The sequence below is a fragment of the Scardinius erythrophthalmus genome (assembly GCF_964197995.2).
Source record: "Scardinius erythrophthalmus genome assembly, chromosome: 6".
Taxonomy (NCBI): Eukaryota; Metazoa; Chordata; class Actinopteri; order Cypriniformes; family Leuciscidae; genus Scardinius; species Scardinius erythrophthalmus.
Genome location: NC_138226.1, coordinates 10,653,916 through 10,674,857, shown reverse-complemented (window position 1 = coordinate 10,674,857; position 20,942 = coordinate 10,653,916). Strand labels below are relative to the sequence as shown.

The window sequence follows — 20,942 nt, the reverse complement described above, 5'->3', positions numbered from 1 at the left end:
ATAAATAAAAAAGTTTAAGTTTTATAAGGACAAATGCTCGCCTTGCTCTGTTCTGTGATGCGCGTTCGTGACGTCACGTAATACGCAATTACGTTGAAAAGGTCACGCACGCTTGAAAAATTTCTGTCCTGAAGAAAATTTTCTTTTAGGCTTTTTAATATTAAAGCACCTACTGTAGGATACGCACACCAAATGGGCATTTAAACGATAAACTGACACAAATACATTTGTGTATATCCTCCTTCTGCACATTTGTAAACACGTCAAACATGACCTTTTCAACGTAATAATGTATTACGTGACGTCACGAACGCGCATCACAGATTTTTGCTGATGATTTTCCACTCTTGCCTGTTTAAGGGTTAATGTCATGTTTAAAGAATGTGAAATGCATTCCCTTTTGGAAAAAAATAAACACACACACACACACACACACACACACACACACACACACACACACACACACACACACACACACACACACACACACACACAGAGACTCACATATCAGGTGTTGTATTTATTTATTTATTTATATTAAATTAAAAATATAGATTCAGGTAACAAAACTGTGAAACAGTATTTTAAATGCTCTAGCTTTGGGGAATGGGAAAGCTGTGGGGGAGAAAGTTACTGTGACCAGAGCTGAAGACTCTCACTGTATGCCTGGATCAAAAATGACAAGACTTGACTTTAGTTCTGACGAGCCGTCACTCAATAACAATGCGGCCAAATGAACACTCCAGGCAATTAGTCCTCTTGACAGCATGAATAATACACTCTGACTTACGAATCTCTTGGAGAAACACCATGGCGGATGCATTTGAGAAGGTTGAGCTCAGGGACTGTGGCTTTCGCCGAAATATTTCGCTCGCTCGCTAAGCCTGAGCTCACCGTGTGGTTGGCTGCAGATGGGAAACGAGATGGGAGATTGTGCATGAATAGGAATTACATACTGAGAAAGAATTCGACACTACCTATATCACCCGGACTAAAGTCAGGGAAAGCTTAAGTGGAGTTGAGAGAGATTCCTGGGAGATTCAAATGCTATCGTCACGCAGCTGCAGATTCCCCACGCTGCATTCTGTACAAAAAGAGAAAATTGTGGGGTGAAGGGTGAAGGGTGAAGGGGGGAGGGCTATACCTGACAGAAAGAAAACATCTACCTCTTGAGCATGGGTAGGGGTTAAAGAACACAAAAACGCACCAAGCTGGGCTACATACGGTCACGAAAAAACACACCGAAGTACTAAAATAACCTGCAAAATCAAATATGTGCTGTTCATATTACAGATATATATACAGCCATCAAATAAGAATAATAATCTCACACTCAATATAAGTGAACCAAACATAGTGGGGGAAAAAAGGTCAGTCGAAAAGAGCGCAAGTTTTCTCAACTATTTACAAACATCTGGCCAATTCAACTGTCTATAAAAATACTATTCACATTTTCTCATTGACGTACAGTAGTAAAATCATGAGGAACAACCATTCCAAATGTCAATGTTGCAGGAAGATGTTTTTCTTCCCTTTATTTGTCCTTTGTGATATAAAATGACTTTTTAAACTGTGCTTAGTCTACCGATACTTTCCGACTACCTTGACACATGCAAAATAAGTTCCAGTGAGCAGAGAAATGAAATTATCAAAAAATACAACAAAAAAGGGGGCACAACTAATGAGAAGGAGCCAAAAGAACAACATGTGCTTGTTTCAATCTGACACTGCAAATATGCATGATCAGGTCAGCAAAGGTAGACTCAAAAACACTGCAAATTAATAACATTTTATCATTAAATGCCCAAACATATTATAAGTATCCTAACATTGTTTTTAGTAAAGCTTATTGCCTCCCAATACTGTAAAATATATGATGGCAGAGTCATTATAAATCCCTTTTCGAGTTATAGGGCCCATTTAAAATAATGAAGAGGATTTGATGTGCCTAAATCAACTAGTTGACAAATGTGTTAAACAAAAATGTATATTTAAAAAATAGAAAAAAAATATTTATGGGTGAATTCACTAAAGTTTCACACAAGTCAAAACCCTGTATTTTCTAACCAATCACCTACAATCGTTCAACCATACGCTAAAAGTGCTAAAACAGTTCTGCGCTTTATTTAATGAAGTCATTGTTTTACACGGCCTTATGTAAATTAGGTTATCAACTCATCGCTATTGGCTATCACTCCTGACAGAAATCAGGCGGTAAACCATTTGACATTTTAAGCAGATGTTTGCGTACATAATTCATCAAATGTTGATTGAATGATGGAGAAGAACGTTACAACCAGTCACATGATGCGAGTTGTATTAAAGTGCACTTTAAGCAATTTAAAGAGTTGATTCAAGTGCCCGGATCTCAATACTGGAGATTCAAGTCTCCTGCATTCTTCACAACCAAGATCAGGATTTACAAATTGCATTCAGCACAGATTCTGTGTACGCATTTGTACCGTTAATTGATCTGCATAATTATTTTAGTGAATCGGGGCACATGTGCAAATAAACAACGCAATCAGTGGTTTCATTCTTAGTGCACTCACCCATCATATTTTTTTTACGCAATGTTTAAAAAAAGGGGGAATATAAGCATTCACCAATATCTCACCACTCTTCACATTATTATCTCCAAGTCCCTGCAGGAATATTTACACAAGTTCATGATGTTTGTCTCATGTTCTTTGAGGTTCTGCTAAAAGTGAGTCACCAATAAACGATGTGCAGCGAGACAAAAATGTTTGTGCTCCAACGAAACTTCATCTCCCAGAAAGTGGAAATGTTTCCGAAGAAAATGAGTCCCATCCTCTAACAGTCTCGAACTGAAAGCCTTTGCAAACAATCTCTAATATCACAATTCAGGGATCCTTCTCCCTCCGTTTTGGACTAGTTGTTCCTCACGTGATGGATTTAGTAGATCGCTCCCCACCCTGTTTTCACAGGAGTTGCTACATATGTAGATTTAGATGCCCTGACCTACGCTGACGTTATCAGTAGCGTGTACATGAGGTCCTTGTCTTTTATCGGGTTGAGAGAAGAGCTGTCCATCCCCCGTGTGGTAACTGAAAGCTTCAACCCTCTTTGCACAATAAACAAGAGTGTTTTCATGGAGGTTGTAGTACTTTGGACTTTTCATAACCACATCATAACCAAAAGCCTTTACATAACTATGCATTGTATTTGTCACAAATACAAAAACAAATGAATAAAAATGAATAAAAATATAATTTGGCCTTAGTTCTAGTACTACGTGCTTCATAACTTTTAAAATAGTTTTCAAATTCTATAGGAGCTAAAATGAAGCAATTTCAAGTATCAGTTTCATTCTGTAAAAGCATCTTATATTATTATTATTATTATAGGTAATCTTTGCGTTCTTTTACTGCAACCCATCTTAAATTATGCTCTATTCATTTTATATTTAAGGTTAAAAGCTTGAGATAAATCTTAAACTTCAATTAGTAAACATCTGTGTTTGGCAAAATTGCCATGCGTCACTAACATTCCCTGATTTCGTTTCCAGTAGAGAGCCAAAAATGTCATTTGTCTAATCTGTTATCACATGGGAACAGCAATATCCACAATGAAAGGAACTCCGCTCTATCTTTGTTATGTTCATTAATTAAAGTGCTCCATGTAACCGTAAACCTTCATATTCATAAGCACAAAAAACATTGAAAAAAGGGGGAAACAAATGACAGAGCAAAACAAATGTATGTGGGCGGGTGGTGTTTGCTATCGTCATGTGAGCTATGATTATAATAAATGAGTATTCAATCAGTGCCGTTGGTGTTTAAAACAAACTCATGCGGCTGTGCCAGACTGTTAAGTGCTATAAAACCATTTCACATCTCCAAACCGGCAACACAACATCACTATTATATCTCTTAGCAGAAAAGCAGAGTGTCTGGCAGTGCTCAAAACTATACATGAATCTGGCCTTAGAAACCAGGATGACGTGGTTGGCATTGAAGATGTAGCAGTTGTTTTCCAACATGCTCAAATAAGCTGCGTTGTCTTCCTTAACTTTTATCCGTGTGGCTCCATGAGACTTCTTATAGAGAAGTCATAATGAGAGACAGTTCAAATGGAGATGACAGATTTGAGGCAGTCTCATCTCTGACCTCGGGGCAAATATTCCATTTGTATGTTCTCATTTGTTCCTCATAGTACTGTATGATGATGATGGAATTCGCATACCTTCTCGATTTCAAAATGTCCCTCATTGTTGCAGTTTTAATGTACCCAGCTACAAAAAGCTGCCATCTTGATAGCAAGTCTGGATTTTCACTCGCACGGGGATAAGGTTTATTCAGTTGTAACAGTTTTCCGGCCATATTTCAGGACAGGAGCCAGGCGTTGTGTGATCTGTCGAGTCTTCCGTGCAAACCTGGTCCTCTGTAGCTGTGTAAATATCCATTTCGACGCAGTCGACCGGTCTACGTGGACGCTATTGGTCGCTAGTATTGATTTTAGCTTCTAAAGTTCAAGGTAGACCCATTCCGGGTTTTTTATTCCACACATTAAATGACAAAATAAGGAAGGCTACCTTAAGGTGACAACTCCGTGAGCGTACAGATCAATGCTGGCTAGATCAACAATATAAATGTTATTACAGTAGACTGTTGCAGATCTGCTTTTATGAAGTTATTGATTTAGTCACGGCCTCGTTCATATGCGGGCTGATACTGTCCTCAGCTCGGAGTGCTTCTCTTCATCAAATTGCCTTTACACATGTAGTTTTACAGACGTCCAATGCGGTCCGCTGGACTGTTTCCAGTTGTGAATCGTTCCAGTCTTGCGACTCAAAAGGAGGAGAGAGCGGCTCAATATAAGTAATAAAAAGTGCCTTGTTTGAGTAATATGATGTGCATAAAACCAGATGAATTATGGAGATATTTTGAACAGAACATCACATGATGTGTTGTCTTTTGAAGATGTGCCATCTGAGAAGGTTGTGGTCCTGGTTGACAACACACTCTAATGATGACTCTATAATGTTTTTGTATGTAGCATACAACCAGGCCTGTCGCTTACATTTTTTTGAGTTTCAGTTATTAGGCAACATCAAGGACCTTTTTGGGCCCTCTTGTCTCAAGGCCCATGTCAATATTTCCAGTACAACACATCTGCCTTATATAATCATGTATGGAGTGCTAAAATAAACTATGCAAAGTCATAAATTACAACAGATCATATCGTAGCTTCAAATCAAAATCCCAAAATGAGATAAACGATAAACATTTCTGTAATTGCACAAAAGAATGACTCCTCTCTGCTATTGGATCGACCCACGTTGCATGTCATAATCAGTACTTGCTTCCAATGACATGAGCGTAACATCTATCTTATGTTGGGAACAGTGTCGCTTTCCGATAGTTGGGGTCAGGTAGGGAGAAAGGTCTTAATGGTGATTGGAGTGAGGAGAGACAAGCAGATTGATGTGGTCATAAGTGACCAGTGCCTCTGGAGGAGAAGCTCACCCAAGTGGATCAGTTCCAGGTTGTTGGAGGTTGGGTGTTAAATCCAGTTCAGAGAAGAGCGGATAGATCAGGATGCTGGTGTGAGAGCCAGGGTGAGAACACACTATGACTCTCTCTTTACCTCCATCTTTCCTTCTTTGTCTCGGTCGTTGTTGCTACACGACAGTGTTCCTCTGGCGGTAGGGAGGCGGCGGCAACACTGTGCCCGGTTTTAGCGCATACTCTGACAGGTACTCCTGGTTCTCGGCCACGGCAGGTCGGATCCGACCGTTTTGCCGATAGAAGAAGCGTGTGCTGCAGTCCTGCAGATATTCTGGGTTGTGGAGAGTTGCCTTGGGGGGAAGACTGTGCTGCCAGTACTCAGGATTGTCAAATGTCTTTTTGGGCTTTATGTCGGCTTTGATGGTCCCGGAGTGAGCGGGATGGAGGTTGTGTGCTGGGTGGAGGGTGTGTCCGGGATGGGCAGGATGGAGGGTGTGGCCTGAGAGGGTGGAAATGCTTTGTTTGCCTTGGTACAGTGGCTGTGTTGAGATGTGGGCACTGGGTGCTGCCGGTTGCATGGTTTGGGAAAGATTTTGGCTGTTGGAAGTTACAGTATTTGCTGCTACTACTGCTGCTGCCACTGCTGTGTGTGCCACAGGGACCCCATTCTTCCTCAAAACGTCGTGACTCTTTTCCCCAGAGTTATGGAAGGTGTTGAGGTACAGAGGGTCATTGACGTACTCATCCTCCACCTTGGGCTGCCCATTGGAGGTGCTGTGGTAACCTCGCTCAACAGTGTGGACCTCTCCGTTTCTGCGAAGGGTGACAAAGGGGTTCTCCTCCACGGGGTTGAGATAATCTGCTAGAGAAAAGAAAAGAGCAGTGAGAAGAGAGAAGGTGGGCAACATTGTGCCAGCTAGTGCTCTAAGGATAACGTCGACTACCATTGATTTAAGCAGGTTTTTTTCACAGGCTCAATTGAATGCTCTCTCAAGTCCTAGAACTGGTTTCACTGACAGGCCTTAGATTAAGCCAGGATTAGAATTTAGTGCAATTAGGACATTTAAGTAGATTTAATAAATGTGCCAGGATATTTTTTAATATAACTACCATTGTGTTTGGCTGAAAGAAGAAAGTCATATACATCTAGGATGGATTTAGAGTCAGTAAATTATGGGATAATTTTCATTTTGGGGTGAACTAACCCTTTAAAGGTTTATTCTGACTTTATTCTGTGGAACACCAAATAACATATTTTAAGAATTGTTTCAGTTTTTTTTATTTATTTTTTATAAAAAAAATCTTCTTTTGTGTTCCACAGACGAAAGTGAGTGATACAGGCTTGGAATGACATGAAAGTGTGTAAATGAAAAAAAAAAAAAAAATAATAATAATATTATATTATATATATATATATATATAATTATTATTTATTTATTTTTCTATCGATCTATCCCTTTAAAAAGTCCAGAGTGGATATGGTGAAATTTACACAGATGAACAAACAGTTATTAAACCAGGCTTTGTGCTGTATTTGTTGAGGCAATATTATTACCCTTGTAAATATGCAAGAACTGTAACCCAGGGTTTTCAATTTACAAAAGTGAAATCTACACAGGATTAATCACTAACCACTGGGCAAAAGAATGAACAGTGTGAATCATTGAACAAAGACAACCCATGGTTACCAATGACACTGGATAAATAATTTGGATAAAGCGTAACATCTCTACGTGAGCTCTTTTAGATCAATCTCCTCTACCACTCCTGCTCACTCCAGTTTATTCCTCCAGTACCTGAGGGCTTTTTGTCCTGCATAGCGCCCATGTATCCATCCTGGTTGGTCTCAGCTCTGGCTCCACGCTCACACAGTATCACAGTTGGATCTGCACTGTATCGCTGGCCACTGCTGTCCTCCCCGGTGCTCGCCCTGGGTGAAGCCTTCTTCCTGAGAGTGCCATTACAGCGGCTGTCTTCAAATGCCTCAGAGGACCCTGAGGCCCCCTGCTGGGCCATAGATTGCTTCTGAGCGGAACAGCCCGGGCTGACCGCGGACACAGCCACGACCCGTGGGATAGTGGCCATCATCTCCTCCATGCCGAAGCTGCCGTCCTGGTATGCGAATTGGTTCTGCAGAAACACCAACAAGCCTTTTAGTATCTCTGCAGTGATCTATTTGTTTGCTTTACAATTAAACATTTCAAGAGGCAAATATTTTATACTAATGAGTCTCCAAATATTAATACAGTTTGAGATTTAATGAAAACTTGGCAACAGTGAATGAACAGACGTAAGTGTAGGAACACAGCTTTCCTGATGCAATTAGAAATCACATCACAATTTAAACTATTTGTTTTTTCTTATTCCTAATCCTCAGATTCTCTCCGTCTGCTTGTCTTTGTTTTTCAGTCTCGCTTTGAACTTGTGTTGGCAAAACTGTTGCATAAATTCACGCAGTCCCGGAACAAGTTTTTACGGTATCTTATAGTAATACCATGTTACTATATACAATGGTACTGAATAATACCACGCCATATTCATTCATTATGGTATTTGTATGGTTATCAGCAGTATTTGTTTATAGTGTGATATATACCATTACAAAACCATGGATATACCTTGTCTTTATGTGAGAGTACTTTTCTATGAATGCTGCAATCTCTCTGCAGTAAGTTTGCAGGTGTTCTGTCTTCTCAGAGAAACTCTGTCTGTGTCCTGAATTCAATGTCTGTATCCTTATTTTCTTTTCCTCCACCTCCCCACTAGCACAAAACTTCTTCCATCCTGTCTTCCCCAGCTCACACCCACGATGCTATTTGAGCAGTCTGGAGCTCATTGCTGTGAATGAAGGGTGCTGCTGGCCAGAGTATTATGGCACAAAATCTCTTTCTCGGACCTTTAGCATGAATGTTCCCTGCTGGTGGAATGATCTGCCAAACTCAACCAGAGCTGCTGAGTCCGTGAGCCACTTTCAAGAGACGGCTGAAGACACATCCCATCCGGCAGCACTTGATCCAGTAATACTAACACTTTCTCCTCTATTCTATTTTTTTTTATACAAAAATTAAAAAAAAATACATGCACTGAGTTAGATTAAACTGAGCAGGGTCATTGCACTTGCATATTGTCGTCCTACTGTTAGTTTAACTGCTTATATTGTTCTCATTTGTAAGTCTCTTTAGATAAAAGCATCTGCTAAATGAATAAATGTAAATGTAAATGTATTACTATGAAGAAGAGAAGATAGAGAAGCAGTCTTCTCTATTGGGCAGTCTCATTAAAATGCCAGATCACGAAATGAGTCACTTTATATCACAGTAACTGTATACATCACAGTAGTTACTTTCTTCTGGGAATTAACTGAAAGTTTACCATTTCAATAAATATGTGGTAAAGCATATTACTTGATAATCTTATAGATAAATTATTAAATTTATTGAATAATTATTCAATAAATGATTAATACAATTTCCAATATCTAAGGAATAAAAATGAATATTTAAAAATATAAACAAAATATAATTACTTAATACATAAATTAATAATGAGTAAAACATATTTTTCAATATTTACTTCAATTTAAAATACACAGATATCACATACACTACCATCACATGGTACCTTCGATCATACCACACAGCTATGCTTGCATAGGCCTGAGGAATTTCACAAAACATTTTTTTTTTTAAAGTTGAATAAAGTAGTTAATGTTTATGCCAAACCTGAAAAAAAAAAAAAAAAAAAAGCTTTTTTCCTAGTTTCCCATTAAACATTTACAACTCCGTGACCATGGCGGAGCTGAAACACACATACACAAAAATGATTTTTCCATTATGCTCAAACTTCACAACATTTTGAGTAGAGATGAATTTGAGTTAATATTGCAATCTGCTGTTTGGGTTATTTGGCAGAGTTTTGTTTTCCCAAAGCTCAGTTTATACGGCAAACTGCAGGCGAAAGATTTCTGTAATGTTCCAAAGAGGCTCTGAAGGATTGATGTCCCTCATTGATATTCATACCGCTCACTCTCTTTTCTCTCCCAGTTAGACAAAAACAAAATGCAAGTTAGAATGCAAAATGGCACACATGGTTAGCGAACACGGTCCAGGAGAAAAGAGGAAACATTTCATCACACCCACCCCTCCCACACACTCTCACACCCTCACTAAGTCCCTGGTAAAGAATGATTGAACCCTGAGATTTTGTCTTTCTAAGTTACAGTTAAGAGCTGTTCGAGCTGCATCCCAATTGGCTGTCCTTTCCCATTGCCGCTGTACACACCAACAGTTAATAACATGCTCATGGCTGACTAACACAGAGCAAATACCCACTCTGGTCTTCCTGTCGATGGGCAAATATCATCTTCACTTTAGTGAGGACCCAGTTATTTACACTGGCATGCCTCTGTAATGAAAGCCCATTATAGGCACACATACAGTATGTGAGGGCCACTTTATTTTTCTCCCCCACTCTCCCCCACCCCACAGGAAAACCTTAATGCAAGTCACAAAAGCACTGCTGCTTTCTAAGACAAATTAGCACCTGAAAATACAAAAGAATCTCAGCATTTCAATACCCATCATCAACAAGGGGATTTATTTATGCTATGAATGAGACTTCCTTTTTTGTTGTCATCGCATTCCCTATTTCAATGGCAGACAAGTTTGTTCTGGGAGAGTGTAGTATCTGTCAGTGTAGGAATGGTGTGCTGGGATTTCTGAGATGCTCATGTGGGCGGCACTTAATTGGCTAGGGGAGCATTCATCCACCCCAAGGTCAACGTCAGTTAGATGATAGACTCATCTGAAAACTCAATTCAGCCTCAGACAAGCAATAAATAGAGATTCATGAGTGAGAACTAAAAGTGCATTAAAATGTAAAAGCTATCCTAAAATATGTAAATATGTGCAAAACGCCCAAATCTGAAGGTGTTGCATGCATGATGCATATGTCAATGCATCAACGACCTCTTGTCCTTTGCCTACTAAAAAATATTTCAATATTTGATGACTCAAATGCTATTTTCTATTCAATTTTCCTGAAAAATGCCACCAACTTTTTACCAAAAATATCTAGGGCTTACCATGATTTAAAGCATTCAGATGAAGTTATGGGAACTTTAAAGAGTTAAAATGACGACAATCCAATGATTTTAAGAGTTCACACAATTGCACCGACAAAATACAATCTGATTTAGCCACTAAACCCTGACAGATCGCAACCCAAAGTCACCTTTGGGGCTAGTCTATTCATTCAAGTCTGTTATACAGGTACAGCACCTATTTAACCGAATGGGGAAACACTCAAAAACTGCTTGTTAAACTTATAATGTGCTATCGTTCAAAAGTTTGGGTCAATAAGATTTTTTTAAATGTTTTTGTAAAAAGTCTCTTTGCTGAAAACTGTGTGAGAAATTGTGAATATTACAGTTTAAAATAACAGTTTTCTATTTGAATATATTTTCATTAATGAATTTTGAGCAGCCATTATTCCAGTTTTCCTACAGAAATAATTTAATATGCTGATTTGGTGCTCCAAAATCTTCTTATCAATGTTGTAACATTTTCATGGAAACCATGATATATTGTTTTTGTATCAATGTATCAATGTAGAAATCTTTACCGTCACTTTTGATCAATTTAATGCATCCTTGCTGAATAAAAATATTAATTTCATAAAAAAAAAAAAAAATCTTACTGACCCCAAACCTTTGAACACTAATGTGTATGAAATGCTCACACACATACACGCACGCACGCATGCACGCATACAGTATATTTAATACATTTCAGGTTTAGTCTAGCCAATTCACATTTTGCAGCACCAAGCAAAAGGCAGGTGTTGTAAAGATGAAGCCTGACTTTGCCAAGTGGGTATTTATTTAGAAGGCGGGACTTCCTTTACTAGAGTCGTACTGTAACTGTAAGTACACTCACTCTGTTGGGGTCCATGCGTGATCTGGTTGTATATGCCAGTGGAGGAATACTGAAGGCTTGTGGCACCAAATACTCCTCGGCATCCATCAGATCCTCCAGTTCTTCCTCATCTAGCAGACTTTGGAAGAACTTACTGTCATTGGGGCTGGGCAGCTTCATGCGGTCGTCCCCCTGGCACAGAGAGAATCAGGCTTGAGATATTTATGCATTATGCAGAGAAATAACACTTTTATGATACTTACATGTATTATTTATAATTTTTTCTGTTATATATTTTATTATTGTACAGCACACTGGTCAATAGTCTGTTGTTTTTAAGTGTGCTTTATAAATAAATAAACTGAACTGAACTTAAGATCCTTGACTCTAATCACAACCATGGCCATTTGTGCCGAACTGTAAAGCTCTTACCTGGATGACTAGGTAACGTTGTGGGTCCCTTGCCATTCGGCAAAACTCTGCTGCAAGCTCCTTAAATCTTGGTCTGCTGTCTGCATCTATCATCCAGCCTGGAGGGGCACACATAGCACAACTTCAGTCAGCAAAGTTGACCACAATGGATAAACAATGCAGTGAGCAATACATGTAAAAGAAGGTAATGAGTACAGTATCTATCTACCACACGCTGTTGATTACCACATAACTAATTATTTTTTTCCTCTGGGTTTTAAAAACATTTTTTTAATAAATTATGTTCATTCTTATTGATAATTATATAGCCGTGTTCTTATGTACAACTACAAGATTCAGCGGCCATTAATCTACAGTATAAACAGCCGACCTGCTTGAACACTACATAAGAACTTCTATCATGATGTGTTAATCACGATTAATCCCACACTTTTCATGAAATTAAGCATACACCATTTATCTTGTTTAACACATACATTTTTTTTACAAAACTGTGTTTCTGTCAGGACCGCTATCGTCAAATACGATTGACAATTAGCATACAGTTTGGATTGGCGGTATGGTTCTGTTCTGGGCAAGAACCAGCCTAGCATGGATAAGAGCAGGGAGAGCAGCAATAACCCTCCTTAAGGGAAACACAACAGAACCAACATGAATGTATTGCAGATATCATTAATTCAAGATTTTAAAGTACAACAAATTTCGAGAATTTATTCAGGGGGAATCAGAAAGCCAAATCCTGACTGATGAGAGGAGGAGCTGGGGATGGAGGAGGGTAATTAGCTCCTGAGAAACGCGATAGCTGCTGATAATACTGAAGGAGCTTATATATGTATACAGTGATAGCCGTCGTAAGAAGAAGAAGTAGTTTTATTTATATAGCGCATTTCCGTAGCTCAGGGTCGCTTTACATTTGTATATTACAATACATTTACACACCCGCACACACATTACAATCACATGAGGACACATCTAGTCACATTATCCAAAATACATGTTAAATAGATATGTTTTTAGCTGAGTCTTGAATGTAGCCACAGATGAGATATTATGAAGTGTAAGGGGTAGTGAATTCCATAATGTAGGAGCATTAACACTAAATGACCTTCCACCTACAGTAGCCAAATGGACAATAGGGATGGTCGTAATCCTATAGGTAGACGTGGATCAGCTGAGAGCCAGCTGATGCGAGCTTGACTAATGTGTCCTGCCAGAACTGACACTACGCTTGATTTCTGCAAGCCTTTTTCAAGGTAAATTTAGTCTTTTTAAAAAAAAGGACACTTGGAGACTCCAAAAGGACACCAAATAAAATAACCAAAATAAGAAGTCCATATAATTCATACATTTATGCACACCAAAGCACCCATAAAAAACAAACAAATAATAAACAAACAGTCAAAAATCATTACAGGAAAACGTCTCGGGTTACGTATGTAACCCTCGTTCCCTGAGTAGGGAACGAGACGCTGCATCGATACTCGATACTTTGGGGAATGCCTTCGGCATGAAGCGTCTGAAGTCAACTATGGAACTATTCCAATCTTGATTGGTGCAACGTCACCCGTGACGTCGCATGTGACGGTGATCCGGAAGCTACAAAAGGGTCACAGGAACCAGGAAATGTTAGCTTCTAATTGGTCAAAGCAAGTCGTTCTCAGGGGCGCGAAAAGTGTGGCCGAGGGATGCAGCGTCTCGTTCCCTACTCAGGGAACGAGGGTTACATACGTAACCCGAGACGTTCCCTTTCGTAAAGGGAACTCCCGCTGCATCGATACTCGATACTTTGGGGAACGAATACCCGCGCCGCCACACTGAGAGAAAAAACGCCCAGGTATAAAGCATCTGGTACACTCACGGACGATAGAATGAGTAGAGGGCAGATCCAAACTAGCTTGTCATAAGATTTGGTGCAAGAAGGGGAGGTCTGGAGCCGGAGGCTCGACTGACCTCATGGCTGGGAGCCCCAGACAGTAGAAAATATTAGATGAAAGGTGAAGGCAGAAGCGCACCTTGTACTTCAAATATGAGTGGTTTTAGATAACCAACTGTACTCTTAATAAAGGGAATAGCTCCTAACCCTTGATGCTTAACTAGATGGACTGACTCCTCTCAGCCTGAGTCCTAATGTAGGCCTCAAAGGCTACGACCTTGACCATCCGACACATGCGATGGAGGATGGAATACCTGAAGAATCTTAACATTGCCTACAAGTACCTCAGTACCGGGCAAAAATAATGTTGAGTGGCTCCCACGCTAGCAAGTAAGAGGGGGCAGCACCACCACTCTTCCAGACTCAATAGATTCTCCTATATATACTTATATATCTCAAATATATATTTGTATACCTCACCCACAGGACATGATGGGTGCCAGGGATAACCCATCAGCCTGATGCCAATAGGCTGGATGACAGGATTCATCCTCCAATCTACAGGAACATGGAGTTTCAGTGGGAACGTCCTTTCGAGAACACCCTAAGAGGCTTGCGGAGGGCACTGAGGCCGCCACAGAGGCCCTAAGCATGAACAGGAGATCCCGTTAGAGAGCGGGATGGAACACCAGTACTGAAGCCAGTGGGCAGTAATAAACTGGGTTCAATGCCCTCCCTAACTTAATTGTTTAGTTCCTAGTAGAGTGGGGTTCTAGTATGGATGTCCTGACCACCTCGGTGGAAAGGGCAACCTAATTATGGGTGGGACCCCCTCAGGGGCCAGACCCGTAGTCTCCATAACTCTGGTCGGGGATGAAATAATATACCATCAGCCTGAGACAGAAGATCTCTCCTAATAGGAATTTTCCATGGAGGACTCTCCAAGAGACTAATAAGGTCCGAAAACCAAATTTGGGCCGGCCAGTACGGAGCTACAAGGAGTAGTCTCACTCCGTACCTCCTGACCCTTTCTAGAACCCCAGGGAGCAGAGCGATCGGGGGAAAAGCATACAGATGTGACCTCAGCCACATCTGTACCGTGGCATCCAAGCCCAAAGGAGCTGGATGTGAGAGAGAGTACCAGAGCGGGCAATGAGAGTTCTCATGAGAAGCGAACAGGTCAACCTCCGCCCGGCCAAACTCTCTCCATATAAGCTCAACCACTTCAGGGTGGAGCCACCATTCCCCGGGCCTCGGCCCCTGCCTCGACAGGATGTCTGCTCCCATATTTTCAACCCCAGGAATATAAATAGATCTGACAGAGAGAAATTTGTCCTGGGACCAAAGAAGAATTTGATGCGCCAGTCTACAAAGAGGGCGAGATCTCAAACCTCCTTGGCGGTTGATATAAGAGACCACCGACATATTGTCTGTCCTAACAAGAACATGATGGCCTCTGAGGTCTACAAGGAAGTGCCTCAGGGCAAAAAATACAGCCAACATCTCCAAGCGATTTAATATACAATGTGAGATGATGGTCTTTCCAAGTACCTCGGGTGTAACGGCCCTCCATAACCGCACCCCAGCCCATGAGGGACGCATCCGTGGTCAGAGTTTTTCTCTCACATGGTGCTCCCAAAACCGGGCCCTGAGACAGGAACCATGGTTTCTTCCATACGACAAGAGAACGAAGGCATCTGCGCGTAACTCTGATCGTACGAAAAGGGTTTCCCAGAGGAGAAAATCCCTTGTTCCTGAGCCACCACTGCAAGGCCCTCATATGGAGCAGACCAAAGGGTACTACCGTGGAAGCTGCAGCCATAAGACCCAAAACTCTTTGAAAGTGTTTGACAGTGATAGCCTGGCCTAACCTAATACTCTTCATTGTGTTTAAGATAGTATTTATACAAGCAGGAGACAATTGTGCCCGCATTGTGACTAAGTCCCACTCTACTCCCAGGGACGTAGTCCTCTGAAGAGGAGTTAAGGAACTTTTCTTGACATTGAGTCTCAACCCCACGCACCTCAGATGGCGCAAAACAACATCTCGATGTTGAATTGCTAGTTCTTTTTGACTGAGCCAAAATGAGCCAGTCATCTATAAGATACGGACCCCCTGAAGTCTCAATGGAGCAAGGGCCGTGTCCATACATTTAGTGAAGGTGCGAGGGGATAAGGCTAGGCCGACTGGAAGAGTCCAGAACTGATGCGCTTTTCCCCCCAAAAGCGGATCTCGGAAACTTCCTGTGATGGGGTTAGAAGGGAAAGAGGAGTTAAGGAGCTTGTGGATCTATCAAGACAGACCAGTCCTCGGAGCTGGTCTGACTGACAGTCGGTAACTTGAATCTGAACCCCCTCGGAGGTTGATCCAGTACCCTGAGATCCAAAATAAGGCCTAACTCCCCCCCTCATAGGAACTATGAAGTGCCAGCTGTAGAACCCGGGCTCCCGTAACCAAGGAAGAGCCCACTTTGAGGATTCCTGTGTTAAGAGGGACTAGACTTCCTGTTCCAAAAACCGACCCTGCTCGGGGCTGGCCGACATGTGAACCACCCTTAGTAGATAATATTTGTATATTAGCTCCACCATAAGCAGGACCCCCTAGGCTATATTTTGAAGACCCCTCGGGGTGTCTAAATATGCCATTATGGGGACCAGTCCCTCGAGACTGGCCTCGGCTATAAATTTCCAAATGGCTTTGGTGACCTGAAGCAGCTAACTGGCAGGAACTAACCGAAATATGCTCTCTACAGACCTCCTGAGAGGCGGCGAACTCGACAGTGCCGCAACGTCTTCGGGCAGATACTGCGATTTGTGTTCGCTGGAAGCCGATGTGTCCCGAAGCGCCATCGGCGGCGGGAAGCAAACATCGATTTCCTAAGGGCTGCATAAGGGGGCGAGACTCCTGTACTCGCTCTCCTGGGGGAACGCCCAGAGCCGGATTAACGCAAAGGCAAACTAGGCACGTGCCTAGGGCCCGATTGGCGGGATGGGGCCCAGACAGAGGGACAAAAAAAATAAATAAATAAAAATAAATAAATGTTCAAATGTCCTATCTACAATTTATTTCAAAATTTATTAAATAACTAAAAATAGTGACGATGTTTATCTAAACCATAGACTGTTACATTATATCACATTAACGCGAGGCGCCAGCCAGTTAAGTCCGAGGGGACGTCAGCGGCGGTCAGGGGCGGTCAACGAACGCATCCATCAGGTGCTGCGAGTGCGAAGCAAAAGCCTAAATAGGCACGCAAAGAAGCACATTTCGTAATGCAGGTCATCGATTTTGGAGTGATTGCAATGTATTTTAAATATAAACTTGTGGGCTACTGTAGATCAGCGTCATTTCTGGAAAAATAATTCATCGCTTTGTTAGTCTACGAGTTTAAAAGAGCGCGAGCGTCATTAACGTGCCCAGACGCGACGCTTTGAATTTGCGCGTACAATGAATAACATCGCGTTGGGAGCTGACTAATAAAAAAGCTACAAAAGTAAAAGACAAGACGTTTGTATTCAAAGTTAAAAAACCAACACACTGCAACATTTTTAAATGTTTCAAATAAAAGATCTCATATCTATGGGTCTATCTTCTATATTCTGCTGATGATTAGATAATACCCTGACATCATAGCCTATACGAATATTAGTTTAGAATTTTTTTTCTGCTCAGTAGCGATCGTATCTTTCTCTTCCACTTGATTTGTGTATAGCATATTTAAGGTAGCAATGCAATACATAATATCATATTACTGATATTAATAATATGACAATATCTGCAGTCAAAATTGATTAAATGGGAGGGAAACATCCTGCCCATAACGTAGCTATGAAAACATTTATAAAAGCACGTTCATGTTCATCTACTGAAGTGCTATTCTGGAACTGTGAATAAACTGAATAAAACAGCAAAATAACAAGAAGAACAATAACATCTTCATTAAACAAAAAAGAGATTACCTTAGATAAAGTTTGATGTAGTAGGCTACCAGTAAAAAGTCTGGACCCATTACTATTTTTAATGTTTCTGAAAGAAGTTTCCTATTATGCTCTTCAAGCCTGCATTTATTGGATCAAAAATACAGAAAAACAGGAATATTCAGCAAGGATGTGTTAAATATATAAAAGTGATAGTGAAGACTTTTTTAAAACAACTTTTTAATAATCAAAAAATCCTGAAAAAAAGTATCACATGTTATAAAATAAATATTAAGCACCATTTCTAACATTTGATAATAAATCAGAATATTATAAAGTTTTCTGAAGGATCACGTGACACTAAATTCAGCTTTGCATCACAGAAATATATTTTAAAGTATAGTAAAATAGAAAACCATTATTTTAAATTGTAATAATATTTCACTATATTATTTTTCTGTATTTTTGATCAAATAAATCCAGGCTTGATGAGCATAAGAGACTTCTTTCAAAAACATTAAAAATAGTCATTTGTCCAAACTTGTGTACTGTGTAAGTAAAAATATACTGCTTTTAAAATTAAATGTTGTATAAATAAAAAGGTTAGGAATCATATTTGTTTCAAGTGTTTTTTATTGGGGGTGGGGGGCCTCCAACATGAATTTTGCCTAGGGCCTCCAAATGTCTAGAACCGGCCCTGGGAACGCCCATAAGGGTCTGCGTGTTACGACAAGACCTCTTAGTTGAAGCCTTCTTAGCCCGAGAGACAGTCCTCAGACCTGTCTTCGGTATGGAGAGCTTCGTGCGAGAATGTTTCTTCTGGCCCCAAGCCTTATACGGGGGGGCACGAGAGGAAACCTTCTCAAAATATGAGGAGCTGGCGGCTGTCCCATGAGGCTGCCCCCTGGCAGCAACCCCATGAGACCTGGACTGACAACTGGGGATAGCTGATTGTCGCTCTGCCTCCTGAAGCCTCTCGACAACGGTTCTTGCCGCGTCGCCAAAGAGGCCAGAAGGTGAAAGGGGAGTATCGAGAAGGAAAGCCCTGTCTTTCTTCCCGATCCACAAGCGAATAAGCCATAAATGTCTCTCTGAGACGACTAGTGCTGCCATAGAACGGCCAATAGCACGGGCCGTCTCTTTAATAATACGGAGAGATAATTCAGATACTCTACGATATTCAGTAATATAGAGTGAGACCTCCCAGTTATCATCCACCTGCTTGAGGAGGTCAGCCAGGTATGCCTGTAATAACCCCATCGTGTGTGGGCATGCACCAGCTCGACCACCGCCATATATGCTTTCCCTAACAAATTCGATGTACGAGATTTGGAGGGAAGTGTCTGAGCTATCAGGGGTGACGCAATGTCGGGGAGAAAATATTTCGCAAAATATTCCTCAACCCGAGCCATCACCTAATAACCATTTTCATTAGATTCCCTAATGGATGAGTAAATATATACATGGGGGAAAATAATTGAGATGAAAATGGATTTTTCCACGATCTTGATACCTCAGTATGGAGATCAGTGAAAAAGGGAAGGCTCTGACACGAAGATTGTGACTGGGTCTGCAGGAAGCGCTCATTCATTTTATTTTTCTTAGTCGCTTCCTGCTTATTATATGGCCATTTAACATTTAATTTAACCACTGCCCTGATTACAACCTCCAGCAACTCCTCACTAATGGGAATATGGGGTGGCGAATCCCCCTATCCACGTGATTCAGTGTTAATAGATAATATCTAACTCCTCGGAGGCAGATAAATCAAACGCTGTGTCTTTAACACGGTCGGAAGAAGCCGCAGCGCGGGCTTCCGAACCGTGCGCGAGACCAGTGGAGCTGGTTAATAAACACTGAGAAAGGGTCGCAACCGTCTCAGTATCATATGCCAGCCCCACGTGTGAATCACATGCATACAAGCGCCGCGCTGCCTCAACAGACGCGGGACCTGATGCACTGGAAACACGAGCCTGGTCTAATTGATCGAACAAGCTCAAACGAGAGCGGAGCTTTTTCATTGAAAACAGTTTGCACAGACAGCGCCCTTCGAGCACCGCCCGTGCATGCTCCACTCCCAGACAAACTACACCAAGCGTGTGTGTGTCATCCTCGCTTAAATAACGTGGGCAAGGGGACGCACACTGCCTGAATAGCTTATCTTTTTTCGCGATAAATAATACTCTTTTCACGGGACAAACAACACCAAATAGAACAGACAAGATGACATAGAGCGCTTGCTGAAGACCAGAAGCTAACATTTCCTGGTTCCTGTGACCCTTTTGTAGCTTCCGGATCACCGTCACATGCGACGTCACGGGTGACGTTGCACCAATCAAGATTGGAATAGTTCCATAGTTGACTTCAGACGCTTCATGCCGAAGGCATTCCCCAAAGTATCGAGTATCGATGCAGCGGGAGTTCCCTTTACGAAAGGGAACTTGAATTCATAGTGTATAGTATGTGTACAGTGCAAAAGCAGAGAGCTTGTTTAAATTTTAGACAAGTCAAGTTGTGATACAGAACAGAACCACATGGAGATGCCAAAAAATAAATAAATATAAACCAACTGCCTTGACCTGACTTCATATGCCTTCAACAGTAAATAGATCCATTCAGAATTACTAAACACAGCAACATACACTTGACAATTCATAACATTATCACAAATGTGTGTGGAAACAACGTACTGAAATGTGTCTGTGCATAAATACAATGTGCGATCGAGAGCACACGTACATGGTTTGTTTGTTAGTGCATCAGCAACAGACTCACGCATGCTTACTGTATGACTCCTGTCTCCTGTATGTCACGGCAATCGTCTTTACCTTGATCGCAATCCTTATCCATCAAAACTTTACTAGCAAGACACTGGTTTGCTTTGTCCAGCTGAGAAATGTAGTTTCAAACTTCAAACGTAGTCAACTGTGTGATGTAAATTACGTTAATGACGCAATTTCATGTGCTTTAGTAATTTATTTGCGTTAAATTATTTTAACGCGTTAAGGATTTTGAATTAATAACATGCGTTAACGTGTTACACTGACAGCCCTAGTTAACCCCCCCCCCCCAAAATTCTGGGATGAAAATTTGTGCAAAGCTCTCTTACATTTGACCATGACCATGTAGACGTCAATAGTGCAGATAGGAGGTTGAGGAAGCCTCTCTCCTTTTTCCAGCAGGTCAGGGATCTCTCGGGTAGGGATTCCATCGTACGGCTTTCCTCCAAATGTCATCAGCTCCCAAATAGTCACCCCTGGGAAAAAATCAAATAAACAATTTAAAAAGCTTGTAGGCGTGTGCTAAGACTGTGTGGTCTGTTTGCCCAATTCA

The 20,942-nt window shown here is 41.1% G+C and overlaps 1 protein-coding gene across 1 annotated transcript in view; it reads right to left on the bottom strand.

Moving 5' to 3' along the window:
- Positions 1-5,644: 5,644 nt before the first annotated feature.
- The window catches only part of erbb4b (erb-b2 receptor tyrosine kinase 4b), a gene marked incomplete at its 3' end in the record, with an annotated part of 371,526 nt that continues 356,228 nt past the window's right edge, over positions 5,645-20,942 (bottom strand). Inside the window, exons 23-27 of the mRNA XM_081368808.1 lie at positions 20,719-20,865; positions 11,819-11,916; positions 11,408-11,578; positions 7,268-7,601; positions 5,645-6,333 (exon numbers count right to left, since the gene is read on the bottom strand). Coding sequence (XP_081224934.1) covers positions 5,645-6,333; positions 7,268-7,601; positions 11,408-11,578; positions 11,819-11,916; positions 20,719-20,865 — 1,439 coding nt within the window. The remainder of the gene's footprint in view (positions 6,334-7,267; positions 7,602-11,407; positions 11,579-11,818; positions 11,917-20,718; positions 20,866-20,942) is intronic.